The sequence below is a fragment of the Netta rufina genome, assembly GCF_964035555.1.
Source record: "Netta rufina genome assembly, chromosome: 3".
In the NCBI taxonomy this organism is placed as follows: Eukaryota; Metazoa; Chordata; class Aves; order Anseriformes; family Anatidae; genus Netta; species Netta rufina.
This window is the reverse complement of record NC_140125.1, coordinates 114,302,552-114,324,388: the sequence shown is the minus strand read 5'-3', so window position 1 is coordinate 114,324,388 and position 21,837 is coordinate 114,302,552. Positions and strand designations below refer to the sequence as shown.

General features: G+C 43.1%; 1 protein-coding gene across 1 annotated transcript in view; it reads right to left on the bottom strand.

Annotated features, from left to right (window-relative positions):
- The window catches only part of FKBP1B (FKBP prolyl isomerase 1B), a gene marked incomplete at both ends in the record, with an annotated part of 42,979 nt that extends 25,792 nt beyond the window's left edge, over positions 1-17,187 (bottom strand). The window contains 2 exons of the mRNA XM_084285013.1: positions 14,955-15,002; positions 17,151-17,187. Coding sequence (XP_084141139.1) covers positions 14,955-15,002; positions 17,151-17,187 — 85 coding nt within the window. The remainder of the gene's footprint in view (positions 1-14,954; positions 15,003-17,150) is intronic.
- Positions 17,188-21,837: the final 4,650 nt, after the last annotated feature.

Here is a 21,837-nt window from a genome sequence, read left to right as displayed (position 1 = left end):
CAGGTTTATGCAAGGCATGTTCAGAAGTTACCTCGGCTAGTGACATTGATTTATGTTCTGATAAGAAGTTAATTATAAAGGCTTGAAATTTGCAATCACTCAGCAGAAGGGCAGTGATACGTCCTCTAAACAAAGCAATGCACACTGTATTAATAACCATATTAGTAACCATAATTCTGTCCCAGACTACAGACAGCTTGTGTACCTGTTCAAGGTAAAATTCTCTCATTGTGAATCATAATCTTGGCCTAGAAATTGTTGTGCACCTAACCACTAAACAACCAAAAATATGCTTTAGTCCAGAGATTCAAGGATGAGATTTTTTTTTTTTTTTTTTTTTTTTGTCTTCTTTTGGGTGTTGAGGGGGGGGGAAATGTCAAAAAAAATTACTCTGAGATCAGTGATACAAACAAGTAAGAGCAGCACTACCTAGTGCCAGCCACAGCAGCATTAAATACACAAACCATGCTAAACAGAGAAAATAATTCCTGTGCATATTACAACAGAGAGACTGAGAACGCCCCATGGGAAGGTCCCTAACTGCACTCTGGAAGTTTTACAGAAATGCAAAAAGGAAACACAAATTGATACCCCGGACTCCAGTGACAACAGAACAGACTGTCACTTCTCTCTGATTTGACATTCACCCTGATACTAGCCCAAATCAGGCCTCAGATTCTGTTGGAAGAGCTAAAGACAAGCGAATTAAAGATGAAACATGGTGCCGCATACTGTCAGAGACTCCCCCGCTTTGTTTTGCTGTGAATTTAAGCAGGTCAGTTCTGCACCAAAGTAAAAAGAGCCTGACATGACCAAGGTGCATGAGTTTTGGAGTGAAGAGAGTAGAAAGCCTCCTGTTTATCAATCCCAGCCCAGTGACCAGTGATTCTTCTTCTAAACTTTGTTCTTACTCAGCTATCTAATTCAATATTACAGCTTCATGATGCTTTTTTTTTGGTTGCCCCAAGCCTTGCAAAGTGTACATACTTTTAATTTCCTAACACAAAATACACATGAAACTGGTTGCTCTTCTTTTAGAGTAAGCCCATAACAAATCCAACCTTTTCCTCCTGTGTTAAGCTCCTGTTTGTCCAAAATGAGAACACAAACTCTTTGCCTTTGCTGTAATAATCAAAAATATATTAATACACATCTGTAAATAAAAACACATATACGTACTTCATGTCCTTACTTTCCATTATGAAGTTAAAAGAAGAGGTTAAAAGTGGGTGTTTCTCTTAGGTTTTTGTTTCTCCTTCCTAAAATGTAAATTCTTTTTCCTCTTCATGTAATCCTTTATAATACTTAAAGGCCTTCTACTCCTACACTGAAAGGCACTGCAGATATTAACCTTATTTTGCAAACGCACACTTCTGTGAGGTCTCCTGGTGTCGTTATAACCATTTTATGAATGAGGAAATACAGTCAGGTGATTTACTCAAGGGGAAACAGCGGTGAGGTCAGGGACACAAGCCAAGAGTCCACTCAGTCCCAGAGCGCTGCTTGAGACACCCTCTTGTTTTTCCAGTCTCTTTTTCCCCCTACTTTACTTCATTTTTGGCTAGTTACAAATAGCTACAGAACTGAGACACAGATAAGAACTTCATGGAAACACAGGGCTGTTGAGGTTTTAAGAGTGAGGCTTGGTCTGCTGTAAGAAGCCCAGTCTGGAATTCATGTTAACACTTCGGATGGGATAAAACACTTCATGGCACATGCTTCTCCCTCTGAGGGCACAACTAGAAAACAAGCAGCAGTCCCATTGTTTAAGATACTGCTCTAATGGGTTTAGAAGCTATAGGATGAGTAATCCTTACAACTGTGTTAAAACTTGTGTATAACTGAACAAACAAGGGGCCACAAGGATCATCAGAGGGTTGGAGCACCTCTACTGTGAAGAGGGGCTGAGAAAGTTGGGGTTGTTCAGCCTGGAGAGGAGAAGGCTCCAGGGAGACCTTACAGCGGCCTTCCAGTACCTAAAGGGGGCTACAGGAGAGCTGGGGAGGGATACTTTGTTAGGGGTTGGAGGACAGGGAGGAATGGCTTTAAATTAAAAAAGGGTAGGTTTAGACTAGATATATGGAAGAAATTCTTTACCATGAGGGTGGTGAGGCACTGGAACAGGCTGCTCAGAGAAGCTGTGGGCGTCCCATCCCTGGAGGTGTTCAAGGCCAGGCTGGATGGGGCTTTGGGCAGCCTGATGTAGTGGAGGTGTCCCTGCCCATGGCAGGGGGTTGGAACTGGATGGGCTTTAAGGTCCCTTCCTAACCCAATCCATTCTGTGATTCTATGAAGTGCACAACTCTAAAGATAAAATAATTCAGTGAAACACAAATGGAAAATTACATCTAAACATGCAATAAACTAGTTTTGTTTGTTTTCTAAGAGTCTAGCATAACCTTGGTGTGTTGAAGAAAAGCAAGAGTGCTCCTGGGTATGGCAGGAGCCCAGGGCAGCAGGAGGGCCCAGTGGAAGGGCACACTGATATTAATTCATTCATTCACTCACTCGTTCATTCATTGTGCTTCCAGACTCCGTGTGCTTCCTCTCGGCCAGCAGGCTCCTTGACATCAAATCCAGAGAACACCTCACATCTGCCTGGCTTTCATCAGCCAACACCCTCTTGGGCTGTGCTGTACATCAGTTTCTCAGGGGAAAAAGAAGAGCTGAGATAACTACTGCCCTCGTACCTCCACTTTTTTCAACACAGCTACTTGTCCACAAAATGTGCAGAGGTGTCTGAAACCTAAAATAAATGTGGGAAGCACTGAAGACCAGTAGCTCTTCTTATCTCTCTGCTCTCCATCAACACAGTGGGCTAACCATGTCCATTACTCCCTAATACAACTGTCATCATTTACATGCTTTGTAGCCTACAAATGGGCCAGTCACAGCGACTGACTGAATAACAGAAAGATTACAGGTTGTATGACTCCATTACCATACAGAGGAATTTTGCAGCCAATGCTTCTTCCTACACTACTGCAGGGAAAAATCCCAATCCAACATTTCATTGTATTTTTTTTTTTTTTGCAACACAAACCATTTCTCACCTCTCTGGCACCCATGTTTCCAGCCACAAGCTCTCTCGGGTCCTGCTTTATTTGATATTGTTTTCCCAAATACTTTAGGAACTTTTGCACCTGAAGAGGAGCTCTGAATGTGCTACAACAGCAAGTCTTACAAGAACACTTCAGAAATGGCTCTGCAGTTTCAGCGAATCGATGTATGGCAAGCTTTAGTTCCCTTATTGAGAAAAAAAATGAATCGTTACCATCACATCCCCAGTTACTCTTTACAGCAAGGGAGGACTGAGCTCTTTACCTGTTTACAGTGCTTATACAACCACTGAATTCAGGATTGGTTAGAGAAAGACAGAAAACCTAATAAAAACAGAAGTACTTCTTGATTTTCTACCTTTTACGCCAATTCAAATAGTTTGTTCTCAAAAGTTAAAATCTTTTTAAGTCTGGGGAGAAAGAAACAACTCTTCCAGAGTTGGTACAGCCTGGTAGAAAACATAAGAGATAAGACCTTTAAATAAATTTATATCCCCAGCTTTATCAGAGGCTTGCTGAGTTCTCTGGACAAATCATTTCCCTTCTGAATTTCCCTGTCTTTTACAGAAGAGTAAACAATGCTTTTCCATTTCCAAGGGGATTTATGAATGAAGGGTGTGGTGTTTTGATCAGATTCAACTTTAAGAAGTGTCCACAGGGGATTAACAACAGCAGTTCTTTATTATGGTATCAAGCATGAATTTGCATTTGACTCACAAGAGTTTAAAACTCCTGCATTCCCAGCCAGGTATCTGAATAACTGTAGAAAAGGAGGTAAGCCATGTAAATGGCCTCACACAGAACAAGTTTTTATGGCACAGGTAAAGATAATTTTTTAATGAGGTTCTTTCATTCCGATCCAATGCCCTTTCAACACCTCTTCTTATAGTTACAGCCTCTGAAGTCCCCAGAATTCATATATAATGTCATGACTCCTGAGCTCCAGCCAGGAAAAGGCAGTATGCTACAAAATGGGCTCAGCCCTAGTTAGATGATAGCTCTCAGCTGTGCTGTGCAGAAGCACTGCTGACTGACTTGAGGAACAGAGCAGGAGCTGTGAACCTACCCCTGCTATTTATTTTACTGAAGACAAGGTGCATATGACAGCAGAAGAAAACTGAAAGCAGAGCATAAAAGGAAAGCTATTGACAGGGCTGTCTGGGCACTCCAGAATTTCCCCTGGCAGGGTGGGACAGATGCAGCCATCGCTTTTCCAGAGTTGTTGCCAGCTGGCCACCATGGGGCACGGAGGGGCTGGGGAAGTTAATCACACAGGCAGCGTGACAGAGGAGCATCTCCTGCCCTTGTCAGTGGAGAGAGACACTTCCAGAGAGGGATCTCAAGCCCAAGCCAAGGTTGGGAAGGCTGGGAAGCCCTGCAGAGAAGATTGCTCTTCTCCACCAACAACAGGCATCCTGCAGGAAGACTTCTCTCTTGCGGTTTAAGTCACTCTTTATGACCTCTACTGTACCTTCTTCCAGAAAAAAAGGAGAACAGTTTCAGAATGAAAGAAGATTAAGTGTAATTCTGCTTTTCCTCTGTGATTAAAGCATGTGTGGATAGTGGTCAGTTACTCTACCTGCAGAAAGCATGTCTTGATGCTCCTAACATGGCTGCATATGCATGGCAGGGTGACCATCATGTACTACAATTTCCAAGCAAGAAAGCCATGAAAGGACAGAATAATTCCCTAATAAGAAAAAGTAATTTTGCCTTACAATGAACATAGGCAGAATCCATTCAGACTAATTCAGATCACAACTGAAGATAACCCTGAGCTGTAAAATTCAGATTCACAGCTTTAGATACTGCAACATACTTCTGTTAATATACAGCACTTTAGCTCAGGCCAACATAGACTTGGCAGTTAGCCCATGAATTTCAGTCTCAGATTCTCAACCTTCACAATAAAACATGCAGGAGAAGCTTTTCAACCAAAATTACAGCTTTCACAACAACAACAAAAATTGCTTCAGTTCTTTAGGGTGAAAATTGTGCATTCCAGTCTGAAAACAGCAACACTTCATGGTGATGCCTCAGGAACTTGTCCACTGTGTGACTCATCCTCTATTTTCTTTTATGTGCCCTACATATCACTAGATTTCACCTCCTAAAGTACCAAACCCTCATCTTCTACTGGAAATCCCAGTAGAAGCATAACAGGAATTTATCCATGGAGAAGAACAAAACCCTAAATTACTGTAACTATAATCCCTTATAGTGTTATGGCCTGATTTCCACCATGTTTTTGTTTTGTGTACATATTTTTGTGTACCTTTCCCTCCCCTTTTGTGTACCTGACCCTCCCCTGTCCCAGCTCCATGCCGTCCCCTCGGGTCCTGTCACTGTCCCCAGAGAGCAGAGCTCAGCACCTGCCCCTCCGCTCCCCTCGTGAGGGAGCTGCAGGCTGCCATGAGGCCTCCCCTCAGCCTGTTCTGCTGTGGGCTGAACAAACCAAAGCACCTCAGTTGCTCCTCATACATCTTGCCCTCCAGACCCTTCACCATATTCATAGCTCTCCTTTGGACACTGTAATAGCTTAATGTCCTGATATTGTGGCACCCAAACCTGTGACCTCAAGGTGAGGCCACAGCAGCGCAGAGCAGAGCAGGACAATCCCTTCCCTCAACCAGCTGGCAATGCTGTGCTTGATGCACCCCAGAAGTGTTAGGTCTTACCAAACCAAAACTCTTCTATTTCTCACTGAGAACAAAACAAAAGATGTCAATCCTGCTAAACCAAGTTAGTTGCATCATTAAATGTGCAAAGGGAAGAGATTTAGAGCAGCGAGAGACCGAAGAGAACCAGTTACTATGCCGGGTTAACGTAAAAGGTCTGGGAGAGGCAATCAGACCTGGAATACCATGAACAGAGACAGAGGGAGGATTACAAATCAAATGGGCCTTACAACCACTGCTGGAACACTGAGTTTTGGGAGACCTGAGATGCTGGATGGGAACTAAAGGACTATGTTGATCGCATGGACTTGGTGTTGCCTCAGTTACAGTGATCCGCCACGGCCACATCATACACAATCCTTCATGCTGAGCGATGTGCAAGGGAGTACAGACTTCTGCAGCCAGCAGCCTCTTGAAAAAAATAATTAAGATTTACAATGCCCTGAAGTAACCGAAGTGAAATAACACATCTCAGTTGCGAGATGTCGCTTTGAATACAGGGCCCCTTCAGAAGGCCCCTGGCGCTGGTTCAGCAAGGCTCAGCAGAACTCGTGCCAATGCTGCATCACTGCTTCCCACAGCAGCGCGGGTTTTCTCCGAGGCCTCCCATTCAGTTGCTTACCAGTGCCAAAAGATGGGCATCATATAAGCTCCTCGCCAATGGTCTTCCCTGGGAGCTCAAACCCAAGGAGTTCAGAGGAACACCGGCCTGCAGAGATCCCTGGCCACACAGCAACAGCTTGGGTGATACACCTGAAACATGGGTGCTGTACATCTTCCCCAGAGAGATGACACTGCATGTTGTCTAATTAAAAAATATCACCCTTTCCACAAGCCCTGCCTGGCTGAGCTACCTGACTTAGGAACCTGATTAAGCTCTTTATCTGATCAATAGAGAGTGAGGCACGTCCAAAGGCTAACTATTTAGGTAGCCTAAGGTAACTAAGCTCTCAATTTAGACTTCTTAATTAGGTAAATACGGTGATGTCAGTTCTATTTTGTCAATAGAAGGAGAAAAGCCCATCACTGTTGCCTGCTGATAGAGTTTCTCATTTAGATGATGTTGTAACCACTCGCACATTGCAAGAACAAACACTATTTACTGCACTAGGCAGCCCCAGTTCCAACAGCTGTTTGTTTTCTAATAAATTGTGAAAAAAAGAGGACTTGGAATTCTAATTATCAAGAACTGATGCAACCCTATCAGATCCTGGTCATTAAATATATGCAGGAGCTGTAAGTATGCAGAGTGACACATTAGGATCATTGAAAACAAGTATGATGAGGATACAGCAAAAATATTTTGTTTGAAAATAGCAATTTGATTTTCTAGAAGAACTGTTTGGATCAGTTCCGTGCTTTTAAAAAACTGATGCACAGAGGCCACTGGCTCCTTGTTACATTACATAATCTGATTTTCAAACTTTGATTTCAGGTTTTATTAAAAAAAAAAAAAAAAAATGCCTTTCAGGTTTTTGTGAGGTAGGAGTAGGAGGTTTAATTATTTGCTAGCAATTTCATTTCTATGCACAACGGGAATAGAGCATGATGCTCCAGCACCTCCATGAAAGAAAATCCTATAGAGTTTAGTACGTGCTCCACAACAGAAGGTAGCAGTCACCAAATTATTCAGCATGTCTCATACTGGCAGGGAAGTGTCTGTCTGGGGAAAAAAAAAAAGTGCCTGTGTGTGTTCTCTTGAAGAAATCTATAATCTCCTTTACTCTGCAAGACAAAAAAATAGAAATCTCATCCTGTCTTTTTCCAAAATGAACCGAAGACAGAGTTTACAGGCAATCCTACTCTTCCCTTTCTTTGCACAAAGAGCATTAGCAGGTGTCCAAATAACACCTCAGTGCCACAGGGATCACCTTTAAGGGGAGCGATGTCCAATACTTGGTCAAACTGTATTTGCAGCACAGGTTGCCTGTAAAAATGCTGTTGGATAATTTCAAACTCCTTTTCCGTTTCACTTACCCACATTAAATAGCATCTAATACCTGAATTAATTTCACTGAAACCAATGGGTACAGTACATGGTAAAACAGCATTCAGTGCAGAGGAGGAACTGGGAAACTTGAGGCTCTAGTTTATTACTCTGATCCTTTCCCATCAGGCAACAATCTGATATGTTCAATTTAAACTCACTAATTTAGCTGCTGAAGCTACTACATTTCTTCTTACAAATGGCTGCACCCTTTTTATTCTTCAAATCATTTTTTCACGTCAATAGTCTCTTCTTATAGAAGTCTCATGGCACTTGCAAGCATTAATTTCAAGACAATTTTGTGAGGCGCAGTCCTCTTTCTTGTCAGATTTCAAAACTGAAGGCACAAGTAATATGCCTGAAATCAGTCACTAAGCTGGCAGCAAAATGCCTAGCAAAAATCTCCTCAAACTTTTGCTTCAGGACTCCAATGACCATGCCACTGAAATATTTTTAAAGGTAACCAGCATGCATTAAACAAGCAAAGATGAAAATTTTACTGCTTTTATCGAGAGTTTTAAGATTGACAAATTGTGTCTGTAGGGCATCAAAGGAACATGTTCTTGACTGAAGAGTCAAAACTACTTTTTGCAGTTATGACTCACTCAAGAAAAAGGATGTTTATAAGTGCCTAGCTGCCTCAAATATATTTTCAGAGTGAAGTAAAAGGCTCTCATCTTTTAAGCCAGGACAATTTGAAGAAATTACTTCAAGTAAAAAAAGTATGCGAATTGGCAGGTTCCAAAAGATGGACAGACATCACACTCTCCTGGTATAATGTATCTTGTGAACATGCTCGATAAAACAATTAAGTTCTTTCTAGGTAAGCAAAATTCATCTGGCTCTATTTCAAGGCTCAATTATGTCTGTTACAATACAATTCTTATTAACGTTAGCTCTAATTGCATTGCTCGTTATTCTTTTCCAAAACTATCTAGACAGCTTCCTGGAGACAAATAATTTTGATTAAATTCCTTCCTTAGTTTCCTCGCAGATACACATGCACAGCTCTCACTGAAGTTGTGCAGATGTTTCAGAACACGGGACCAGAGGAATAGTATGCTCCCGTAGTCACCTGGTTCAAAACACTTTCATACTAAGCTGGTGCACATCCAGTTACGCAGATATTGAGGTTCATATATGACCATATGGCACTCTGCGAAGTTATTCTGGACTTACCTTAGTCTTTTGAGATTGTGTCTGCTTAGAGAAATCTCTGTTTATCACTACTTACACTTTAAACTGGGTTGACTGTGATTCAAGAAAAATAGGCAGATCTCTTTTCTTCTTGGCAAGTGTTGTTTCAAGGGAACTGCATTGTATTTGTATCATGTTAAATGGAAAATGCTTTTTAAATCACAGTGAATCTGCCATATTCTATGAATTGTTAATGTGCATCTATGCAGTCTGCTTCTGTTATTAAAAAGGTTTTTTTAAAAAAAAGGCTTTCAACTGTACAGATACAAGCATAACTCTCACATTATACCACTGCCAAAGGTAAAGAAACAACAAAAAAAAAAAAAGGCAATATAAAGCACTTTCGGTAACATATGGAAAAAGAAGACGATCTGAGCTTGTCCTCAGATCATTATGAAAAGATCAATTAATCTTTTGTTCTGCTTTAAGTATAGACCTGATTCCTAAAATACAATAAATCCACATAGCATATCCGAAATAAATGGAGTGGTATTCATTTACTCCAACAGGGAATTTCACTTTATGAGTTTACAGAAAATAAATTAAAAAAATAAGTATCTGGTGCAATTTTGTGGCCATTGCCTAAGTCAAACACACCCATGGAAGAAGATATCTGTTAGAAGCTCGCTTTAGGAAGTAATTAATGATTTAATTGCCTTCGTGGTCTTACTCATAGAAGTCTGTTCCAGCACACTACAAATACAAATCTTATTTCTTCTTAAAAAGCATAATTGTATTATTATCACAGATTTACAGATGGGCAAGGAGAAAGACGAGGAGGTTAAGAATTAATTCACCTTTACCATGGGCTACGTAGGATGACACAAGAGAATGTCAGCTCTGAATAACTTGAAAAAAAAAAAAAAAAAGCTGCCCTCTTACAGATTGAGGACTTATGTACAAAAAAACTTATCTGAGGGCACACCATCAGCTAGCAGGAGGGCCAGAAACAGGAGTCAGCTTCCCAGAATGCTGGTTTTACCATACAGCCAAAGCATTCACAATCTCAGCAAAGGTTTTGCTGTGTTTAGGGGCACTTCTCGCTGAAAGTCACGTTTTTCCATCATCTTCATAAATCTTTGAATATTCTGCACTGCTAATTCCTGCTGCCAGAATAAACAAATTTAAATCACGGGAAAGCAAACTGCAGAAAATGCCTCAGTTCTGTTGATACGCTCCAGGACTAATGATAGTGTAATTTGTTTACTGGTAGTACTATCAGTGCTGCAACGTAACCTGAAGACCCAAGCACAATTAGGACCCTATTACATTAGGCATGAAGAAGGAGGCAGTTCATATCCCAAATTGCTTGCAATCTATCAGCGTACGAGGCACACAAAGCACAACTATCATTCTGCAGACAGAAAACAGAAGGAGCGAGCAGATTGCCAAAAGCTTTCAGAAGCTTGCTTAAAGAAATCTATGACACAAACATGACATAAACCACTGCTGCTGGAAACGCGTTTCGATGCCAACTCACTGCCATATCTACTAATCCCATTACTTTGCTGGGTCAGGTAGCTTTTGAGACACAGCACAGATGCCGGATGATAAGAAATTATGTTTCACGGATCATCTAGGTTGGAAGAGACCTCCAAGATCATCTAGTCCAACCTCTGACCTAACACTAACAAGTCCTCCACTAAACCATATCACTGAGCTCTACATCTACAATTTCTTGAGAAAGATAGAAAGTAGGGGAATTTGATCACTTTCTTCTGTCATACACTAAGACCCAGCTTCATATTCTATTATAGTCTTCCTATGTAATCACTAAAAAAGGAGAAAAAAAGAGAAAATTGGTTAAATTAGAGGTTCCTTCTAAACCGTTCCCTAGTGAGGTTGCCCTTTAACTCCTGCTGCCACTGGAACTTAGGTTTATCCGCTAAGGCATCAAAATGCATTTGTGAGTCAGACCACAGAGTCTGCTCCTGAGGTTATGCATCTAATTGAATGAGGAGAGAAAAGAGGCAGAGCTGCCACATTTAACAGCATAATAGCTACAGCGCTGATGGGAGTGTAAAGCTCAGTCACAGCTCTCCCTCATCTTGAGGAGATTCCAGTTCTCACTTCCCACTTCTCAGGAACATGTAGGGTTGTCAGACTAGAAACTACCCTGGTGAATCCCTACCTTGAAGATGCACGAATCGGAAGGTGCACAGGATGACCAGACAGGACTCAAAAGTTCTGCCAAATACCTAGGGTAGCAGCCTGTGGTTCTCTGTGGGCGTTTTCTGCATTAGGCTGGGATGCTCAACCTCTAACCTGTTGCAGATGGACTGCCAGGGCAAACCCTAACAGACAGCTTGCTCCTAAAAGACTTTTTCCCAAATACACTTCAGAAGCGAGCTGCAGGCCTGCTTCTCCTGTAGTGGTAGCAGCCCACTCCTGCCCATGCTCTCTCTGTCACCACTCCTCATCCTATGGCAAACACACCACTGTGAGACTGTTGGCAAAGGAAGGGATGATGGGGAAGGAAGACAAAATAGAGCCCTTGAAAAAAAATAAAAATAGAGTCCTTGAAAATTCATAACTTGATCTGGCAGAAGCAAGCCCCTTCTGGTCTCCTCCTCCTTACCGGAAACTCTCAAGACACAAATGCCTTGTGAACAATGTTTTTTCCTAAACCCGTTCCAAAAACTGAGCCCTTCAGGGAAGCAAGGAACCAACGGTGCTAAGGATATCACCACCACTCAGTGCATGCACTGGTATGAGAGCGGGAGGGCCGCTGCAAGAAGTTACACGGCCAAGCAAGTTGTCAAGATGATGACAGTGGGAAAAATCACTGGATAAAAAAAAAAAGTACAGAACTAATCCTGGAGACAGGGACTGCAATACAACTCCTCCAGCACTCTCACAAGTGCCTGAACCAATTACTCACTCTCTTGCTTGCTCCTTTTCTTGCCCACAGCTCTTGCACCTCCTCACGTCAGCTTTCGTCTCCCAAGAACGTGACAGCTGCAAGTTCAGGTTGTGGCTATGACTCCTGTCTGGGGGAAAAGGGAACTAACGCAGGTTTGCCTTGTCTGAAGCAACTGTTCAGCTAGTCTACGTAAAGCTGGATCCTACAGGTCATGTTTTTGACTGAAAACGGCTGTTACTGCTGTGCTTCATGCTCACAGTACTCCGATGAGGTTGGGTTCCTCTGGGGAACCAAATGCCTTTTCTCCAGGTCTTGATTGGTACACGGTTTCCTCAATTCTCAGACTCAATGCCTCTTGACAGGCATTTGTGCCTAGCTTCAAAGCACTGCATAGGCTTAACACCAAACCAACTTGTGGGCTTTACATGCTTCTAATATTAAGCAGCTTGGGAAAGCAGGATATCTGGATCATGTCCTCATACCTAGGTGTCTCAACTCTTCCTAACTCTCATTTTGGGTGAAAAAATAGATGTTCTCCAGTTATGTCTGTAACTTGGGTACCCACCTGCTAAAAAAACAGGACTCCTATGAGTGCGGGGAGAATAAACATTAAGTACGGTGTGGCCTAGTAAGGTCATATAAATAGGACAGATCATTTCAAGATGAATCCCAGACATATCTGGAACAACACCAGTATAAACTGAACTGGGCGATGAGACGCTGGAGAGCAGCCTAGAAGAGAGGGATCTGGGGGTCGTGGTAGACAGCAAGTTGAATATGAGCCAGCAGGGTGCCCTGGCAGCCAGGAGGGCCAACCGTGTCCTGGGGTGCATCAAGCACGGCATCGCTAGTAGGTCAAGGGAGGTGATTGTCCCGCTCTACTCTGCGCTGGTGCGGCCTCACCTCGAGTACTGTGTGCAGCTCTGGGCACCACAGTATAAAAAGGACATGAAACTGTTGGAAAGTGTCCAGAGGAGGGCTACGAAGATGGTGAAAGGCCTGGAGGGGAAGACGTACGAAGAACGGCTGAGGTCACTGGGCCTGTTCAGCCTGGAGAAGAGGAGGCTGAGGGGAGACCTCATCACAGTCTACAACTTCCTCGTAAGGGGGTGTCGAGAGGCAGGAGACCTTTTCTCCGTTAACACCAGTGACAGGACCCGCGGGAATGGGGTTAAGCTGAGGCAGGGGAAATTTAGGCTTGACATCAGGAGGGGGTTCTTCACAGAGAGGGTGGTTGCACACTGGAACAGGCTCCCCAGGGAAGTGGTCACTGCACCGAGCCTGTCTGAATTTAAGAAGAGATTGGACTGTGCACTTAGTCACATGGTCTGAACTTTTGGGTAGACCTGTGCGGTGTCAAGAGTTGGACTTGATGATCCTTAAGGGTCCCTTCCAACTCAGGATATTCTATGATTCTATGATTCTAACTTACACTGTATTTAGATAACATAATCCTAATTAAAATCTGACATTTACATCTCAACTTTCCCCACTGGAATAAAACACGTGATCCACTAACCATGGTCTCCCTTTTAAAACATTGCCACCAACGACTGCTTAAACATTGCAGCAGCATTGAAAGTGAGCTCATGAGCTTTTTTGATACCTGTTCTAATCTGGGAGTTCGAGAGCACCACTAGCAAGGAGACCACTAGCAATGGAGAAAGCACAGTTCAGGCTGGAGATTGATTTAATGAGTTTTCATGAAGTCTTTTATATGAAAAGCCAGCTTGTGATAGCCTCATCTAAGGCGTTATCTATTATCAATAAGCGTATGCAGCATTTTGTTATCTTTCCATATTCATCATTCACACTCTCTTCAAAGCTACCCAGCAGAACTGTACTTTGTGGCAGCCACAGACCACAGCTAAATTGTCACCTCAAAGTTTGTTTTTTTTTTTTTTCCTCTCAGTTCTGGCATTTAAATTTATCTAGAACTAACTGGAGGTGGGAGGTGACAATTTTGTTTCATGAAAACTTTTGAAGTTTGGGCTGGAAGAGAAACATATCTTTCAGCATCTTCACAAAAACAGTTTCAAAACATCTATTTTCAGATCCAAGTCACAGAGGAACGTCTGTAAGAGCTGAGACTGGCACAGAGACCCATGTCTTTAACTTGCCCACTATTCCAATTCCAACCAGAGATCCTTATATCACAATACTCTGAATATATACAAGTAAAGAAGCTTAAAGCCTGATATCCTATGTCCCAAGCCGGTGTGCTAACTCCCACATAACCTTCTGAAGAGAGATGATATTGAAAGTATGTCAAAAAGCTTCCTGAAAATATAAATACTTCATTAGTTTTACTTCATTAGTAATACTTCATTAGTAATAATGAATAATTAGTTATAAGCTACAGAACCAAGTACAAAGCCGAAATAAAGCAACAGTTACTCACGATCACTTTCCTATAATATAGAATCCTGGAGGAAAACATTACCTTGTGGATCCATGCCCAGAACAACAGCTGTCGATCCCTACATCACCTTTATTTTATATAATTAAGGAAAAGACTGCACAAAATGGCAGCTCTTGATGTGAAATTCACAGCTCCGGACTCAGGCTGCAGAACTCTTTGCATCCTTTTGGCAATTTATATAACTACATACAAAGCACAGTGCTACAAACTGATTTAAAGGGCATTTTCCCTCTGCATAAAGGTGGGGTGTAAACAGCTCCATTAGCCAACTCACCGCTTAAGATCCATGCAAGTCCATAAAGCAGGTGTTAAACAGACCTTGTATTGATCTCTTCAAACTGGAATGAATTTTAGTGCCAATACATGGACACATGCTTTTCAGATAGAAACAATCATTAATTGTCTGTACCAAGATCAGAGGCTGGAAAAATATGAACCCAGTATTTTCACTGCTTCACGCTCAATTTCATTCGCTGGCGTATTGACTTAGAGAATCAGGTCCACGGTTTCATCTGTCAACTTCTCACCATTAAACACTACACCTGGCAAATCTACTAGCAGGCACAGTTAGCTCCTGTAGCCTGAACAGCTCAGCTAGAAGTCAAATATTCAGGAAACCCATCACAACACAAGCAAATTGATTATGAATGGCAGAGCAAAGCGAAAAAATACAACCACATTAGAACTGAGAAAACACTTCTGAGCATAAAGCAGCTGGTAATGAGAGAGTATTCAGAAGATACCTTACCTGTGTAGTGCACCACACACGTCTGACCCTTCTTTGGAAATGTCCGTCCTGTTAAAATTATAAAAGGTTATTCTTTTATCTTCTCTGATTGAGCTAGGCATGTTTAACTTGTAGGAGGAAAATGCTAGACTGAGATTTGTATTGACTACACCTTATCAAATCAATTATATGCAGGGCAGGAATGGGTAGAGCTTAGGGTAGAAGATTTCAGCTTGGCTCCTATTTAGCTGTTAGACCAAATAATATTTTCCTCACAGTAATGTAGTTTTCCCTGTATGTGTGTGCATTACATATACACTTCCATTCTGTAAGTGCAAAAGGACTGTCAAAACTTCATGAAATATAACCTTAAAATTCTCAGAATGTTTTTGGTATGATTTTTTCCAAGTAAAGTCTTAGTTTGACATTATAAAAAAATCTATTTGTATTCACATTTCAACACATTTCACTTGGGACAGCTCTAGCAAGGGCATCTCTAATTAGCAGGGAAGGGTTTTACAAAAAAAAAATCACATACAAAGGCAGTTTAGTTTGGTAGTATCAAGCAACAGTAAAGCAATGATACACTGAGCTCTTGTAAGAGCCTAGTACCTACCCCTCAAATGTTCATACTGAAAGGAAAAGAATGTTTAAATTTTAGTCTTGCCACTGAAAAATGGAATTACTATTTCCATGTTACCTGTTGTAGGTACTGCCAAAGGCACTGAAGGACAGGGGAAGACCTTCCAGGCTCACAAAGGTGTTAGTTGCATAATGAAGCAGCTAACCTTGATTTCTAAAGCAATGTTGGCCAGGGCTGAGCCCAGGCTCGGAAGGATGAATGAGACTGATCATTAATGAACACCCTTCTCAGAAAGTTGGGAAATGGGGATTCAGATAGAAACTAAGGCTCATATCTAGTTCGGTTCTCTGGCCTCCTTGGTCTGAATTAACATGGTAGCAAGTTATTCGTGATGGGGTATAACACCTAATAAGACATCAGCTATGTACTTAGGACTTGGATGCCAGAAACAACATGAGCAGGAGAGCAGGCTAGGATGAACTGAGAGCTGTAGCATGAAACAGAGAAGAAAGACAAGATCCTCTATTGACAATGGAGAAATCATAGTGCCTTAAGAGAAACCCAGCCTAGCCTGCGAGAGACAAGAAGACCACAAAAAGAAGAAAACATGCAAAAAATAATAAAAAAAAAAATAAAAATGGGAAGACTGCTTTAGACTAGACACCTAAACTGAGGAAAGTTATGCAAGACGAACCCTACGCTTGGTAAAATAGGTGTTATTCACAGGATGCACTGTTAAATATAGCACAGAAAGAGGGAGTATCAGACCCCACCGCCACAGATCGCACCGCGGGAGCAAAGTCGGCGAAGCTCCACAAATTCACACCCCAGCTGAATTAGAAGCAGAGATTCCCAGGACCACTGACGAGCTGTGGTTTTACGACAGCGTTTTCGAGTCAGCTGATTTTGATGAAGGCTTGCAACCCAGAGAAATAACCCGCAGACCCTCATGTGGAAGAGCGCGCTGCTGACAAAGGCAGCCTTGATGCGCTTCAGCACTGTTAGGAGGCTGCCTGCCACCCTTTATGCTCCCCGCACCACCGCTCACCCCCTTGCCAGGGCTCTGATTTTACAACCAGGAGCCGGATCTGATCCCCGGAGCCAAAAATCACAGAGGGAGAAGTCCAAAAAAAATAAAAATCCCAAGCCGAAAAAGAGAAGAGAGGGGGGGTCACCAAAGTTAAGCGGCAGGTGGACTTGGGGAAATTATTATCAGCCAAGGGTGAACCTGGGCTATTGGAGGGATGCTCACGGCTGTATGCTAGGAATCGCGTTCTCCTCCGATAAATAAAGGAATAAAATGAATAAATCTTAAAAGAACAGCGGCAAAAGAGACCTCTGGGTGTGCTCCAGCACGGTGGCACAGCACGGGGACCCGACCGGGCTCTGCCAAGGGGACCCCAGCGCCAAGCCGGGGGCAAGGAACCGGGCAAAGTTTTGGGGCAGGGCTGCCCCCAGCTCCCCAATTCCTTCAGCTCCAGCGGCTGCCGGTCGAAAACCCCATAAATCCTCCCCCTTTTCCTCCGCTTGCAGCCAGGAGCCTGGCGGCTGCTGCTGCTCCCCCCCACCCCCCCGGCCTCGGAGCTCCTCCGGCAGCCTCAGCGCTGCCCCCCGCTCCCCGGCAGGTCCCGTACCGTCTCCCGGAGAGATGGTCTCGATCTCCACCCCCATCTCGGCTCTCAGGAGCAGCTCTGGCGGCCCCTTTTTGGCTCGGCACGGCTCGGCTCGGCTCGGTACGGACCCCCCGGTGCAGGCATGCCCCTCTGAGGCCGGCTGCCAGCGGCCTCCCCGGCTGCCCGTCAGCCGCCCGCAGCCAATGCAGGGCAGGGGCGGGGAGGCGAGGGAGGGAGGGAGCCCGGAGCCCCTCAGCCCCAGCACGGAGCCACTGAGGTGTCGCCGCAGGTTCCCTTGGGGTTGTGGCCGAGGAGAAGGCGAGGACATGAGCGGGGACTGAGGGGGGGTGGTGGTGGGGCCATGCCCGGCTCCCTGACAGGGCCCGGCCGCGGGACGGGCAGCGCCATCCGAAAAGCGCCCGGCACGGGTGGCTCCGGGGCTCGGCGTTTGTCCGGTCAGACAGAGCCGAGGAGGGAGTCATCGGCATTAATTTTTTGCATTTTGAAGTAAATTTAAACCCTTTTTTATCTTTTCCGCGGCACCGCTGTTGGTAATGGGTGGGGGCGGTGGGGGCGGTGGGGGCAGCCCTCCTGCAGGCAGCTCTGAGGCACCTCACGTTTCACCAACCCTTCCTTCCCTAATTTGTATTTTAAATAAGAAAAAAGACATCTATGTACGTACTACATACATGCTGCCATGATGTGAGGCTACATATTTAAAGCCTGTGCACTTTCAGTTGGAGAATTGGTGATTTTGAAGGTTTTTTTTTTACATATTTTGACGCAGAACACACAGATCTGTAAACAGAACTATTTCTTTGTGCTTGCGTCCAGAACTATTGCACACAATAGTTTGTGAGGGAAAATTTAGGTAAATGGTTCTGTGATGATTACAAAGTCAAAAACCTGTGCAAGAGCTACAGCTGCTTCTGGTGGATGTACCTGAAATAGATGGAAAATACTTTTTCCTCACAAATTATTGTGTACATTAGTCTCGCCGTCCCCAGTAACTCTGAGGAAATAGTCCTGTTTGCAGTTCTGTGTGTTCTGAGTCAAAATAGGAAAAACAAATTCAAAATCACCACTGCTCCACCTGAAAGATCTGTATCCAGCTAATTCCAACCTGCACTTCTCTGACACTGCTCTTTCAGGATTTTTACCTCTTGTAACCTGGACTTTGTTCAGGGAAAATGATCTTCATCTGCACAGGGCAATTGTCAGGATGATTTAAGTGGGGAATTACTGTATTGCTTTGTAACAGCAATAATGTGGTACTTGCATGTGTGCTCAGAACTACGCTGACCACCTCCACACCGCTTTTTATACTATTCTGATCCAATTGTTCACCCACAAGCTCTGTGTATGGTTTATTTTGACTCAGACACTCTGAAATTACTGGGCTGGATGAAGATCCCCGAACAGTGAATGAAGAAGAGGCATGAGCGCACTTGAGTTCAGAAATAATGTGGACTGGGTAAGGATTCCCTTTGCCTGCCTCCCCTCCCAGTTAATTCAGCATTAAACGGTAAAATATATCTGTATATTGTAAACGGTAAATATAGATTCAGCAATCAGTTATTTCAGTTGATCATAACAGGTCTGTAACGGTGCAAATTCTGAAAAGGGAATTTTTTTTTTCTCAGTTCAAATCTCAGAATGTCTTTTTATTTCTAATCGGTGCAATGGTACTAAAATGTATTTCAGAAATAGGAAAATGCTAGGCAGGAGGTAAGTGCCACAGAAGTATTAAGAAGATGTGAACATTGCTAATTCCAGATGTGCCTCAGAGTCATTACAGAGCAACACTGATAGCTCAGAAAATGCTGAGCATATAAGTACAAAGTGAAATTCTAGATACACTGTGTCCTAGGAGGGCCCTTGACTGTACAGGAAAGGGCTGCTTTCATCCAGGCTCCACGTAGATGTCTGTCTTCTTAGACAATCAGAACATCAGAAGGTGTAACACTGATGAATAAAAGCAATTTATACTTTGCTGGGCTCACTTTAGACTTTGTAAGTACATAGTTCCTCTGATCAAGGGTATGTACATGTATCTTTCCATGATGATGGAAGAATAGCTAGCTGTTCCTGAGTCACTTCTTGTGATGGGAAGAGACTGGACTCAATCACATAACAGGCAGAGTTCAGATGAGACCACAGTATGGACTGAATGTCATTACACACAGTAGGCCTTAAACCCAACATCCTCACACAGACTTAAAACCATCAGAAAAAAAGCAGAGCCCACCTAAAGCAAAAGGCACAAGCCACAGGAAGGGATTAGGAGAGACGAAGGCTGTGACCTAGGTTTAAACCTACTGCATTTGTAAGTATCTTAACCCATGGTCTCTTGTCCTTGCTGGGTCCTTAAATGCAGACAGACAGCTTATTCTGGGCATGAGCTAATTAGATCCCTTACTCTGTTATTCCCAAGCATTTGGAAGGAAATGTGAGATTCAATTCCAAGATGGAAAAAAGGATCTGTAGAGGGTGTCTCAAAATTGTTGAGTAAATATATATTTATAAATATTTGTTGCCATAGGCATCAAACAACAGATAGCATTGTTATTTTTCAACTTACTGTAACTGAGATCCTCAAAGACACTGGTGTTAGCAACTGTGCAGCCTATGAAGATCTGGGAAGAGAAGAGTAAAACAAGGAATGTCCCATATCTTCAGGAAAGCCTTTGAAATACAGGGAAAGTGGTTTAGGATTGGCAGAGAATTATAAGAGAGGCAAAAACAACAAAAGGGCCAAGAGGGAAAGTAATCCCACGACCAAGGGAATCACTGGAACTCAATTATAGAAATAGGAAAGCAATATTTTAAAGAATGTTCTTTCAAAGCTATTGCATGACGTCCACCTCCTCCCACGCTGGGATCTAGTGTATCTTTATCAAGGAGAAAGTTCATTAGTCTCAGCTTTCAAGGCTCTGCAGAGCTCACCTTCCTGAGCAGTGGCTCACCACAAGACCTTCCCACAACATGTCCTTTCATCCTGACAACAAAAACAGCAGCCTGGAAAAGCAGGAGGGGAACCCTCTTTCCCAAACACTACGTTGGAACCACATGACTCCGACTTCTAAAATTCCTCAGTGGTCACAACAAAAGATGAATTGGTCACAGCCATTATGAGGTTTTGCAGAAATCCCAAACCTCAAAGTTTAGCAGCTGAGTATCTCTTTTTCTTTAGCTAAAAACCGCACAGCCTGCACTGATTACAAACTGTGCACTTCCACTTTTAGGAAGACAAAGAGTTTTCAAATTTTGAGGGTGTTTTAATTTAGTTCATAGCTTAGCTCATAGTTCCTATATTGTGAAATCCCATTCTTCCCTGCTTTTAAAATCTACAAAGGCTCTACAAATCATGTGTAATAAATTCCATGTGTGCAAAGAACTCCCCTTGAAGGCCAAAGCACTAAATTGCCCATAAACAGAAAGCACGAATTCTGCAAACACAGAAATTCATGGATGCCACAAACAACAACAACAACCAGAAAACACACATTTCCCACACCAGCATCCGTGGGGAAGCACTCGATTTTACTTTGAAACCCAACCACTGTTCTATGAACAAAAAACAAGAGCAAACTAAGGATATTTTACAAATACTGACCTTTCCCCTCACTGAACCAACAAGCGCTGTCTAGTAATTTTAATCCAAACTTGTGCAGAACATGCAAAACCAACAGCATGCTGGAAAAAACAACGAAAATAAACAGCAGCCTGCACAGCTCAGCAGGTCATGTCACTGCAAATGCTCCTGTGCATCGCTGGCCATGATAAGCAAAGTAGAGAGGAGGTGTACATGGGGAAGAGCTCCAGCTCATCAGGATATACACCATGAATTGCTAGAGAATTAGTTGAGAGGGCGAGGAACGTGGTAGCTAATGCTCAGAAATGGAGGCAAAAAAGTCCATGACACCAGGACCCAAGGGGGATGACTTCTAGAACACAATTTACCACTTCCAAAGAATGTGATTTTGGATTAATATCTTTGGATTAGTATCTTCTCTCACAGGTTTGTGTGTTCCAGTGCAAGAAAAGACACTGATGTGCTAGAAACAAATTCAATGAAGAGCCACCAGCATGGTAGGGGTGAGGCTGAGAGATCTGGGTTTGATCAGCCTGCAGAAGACAAAGCTAAGGAAGGATCTCAGTCACTGTCTACAGCTGCCTAATGGGGGTGGAGATGCCCAGCAAAAGGACAAGAAGCAGCAGACACAAATCACAAAGGAAGCTCTGACTAAATTTAGGGGAACATCTTCACAGATGAATTTTCCTACGAAGCCTTGGGGAATCTGACTGAACTTTGAAGCTGGCTGGTCCATGCAAGCAGCTGGACCATTATGGCCTCTAAAGATCCCTTCCCTAAATTGCCCTATCAGTAATATTTTTCGTACCAAACTCAGAAGAGAAGGAAATAAAGCGGTGGCAGTGAGAATGACCACACAGCGCTAGCTGTAGATTCAGGACATCCATGTGTGTAAACCTAGTTAGCATCTCAGGTGCCATATAAACATGTAACTGCACGCATCCATCCAGGCTAATTAGCAGCATGTAGATTACTGCACTGATAGTGCTTCACTGCCTACCATTTTGAAGCCAGCTTGCTGAAGTTAGACTCTGCATTGCTCTGTGCCTCGAGTATTCCACCTTTGTAATGAGGATGATAATTTTGCCTTGTCTATTTAGATTGCAAACAGTT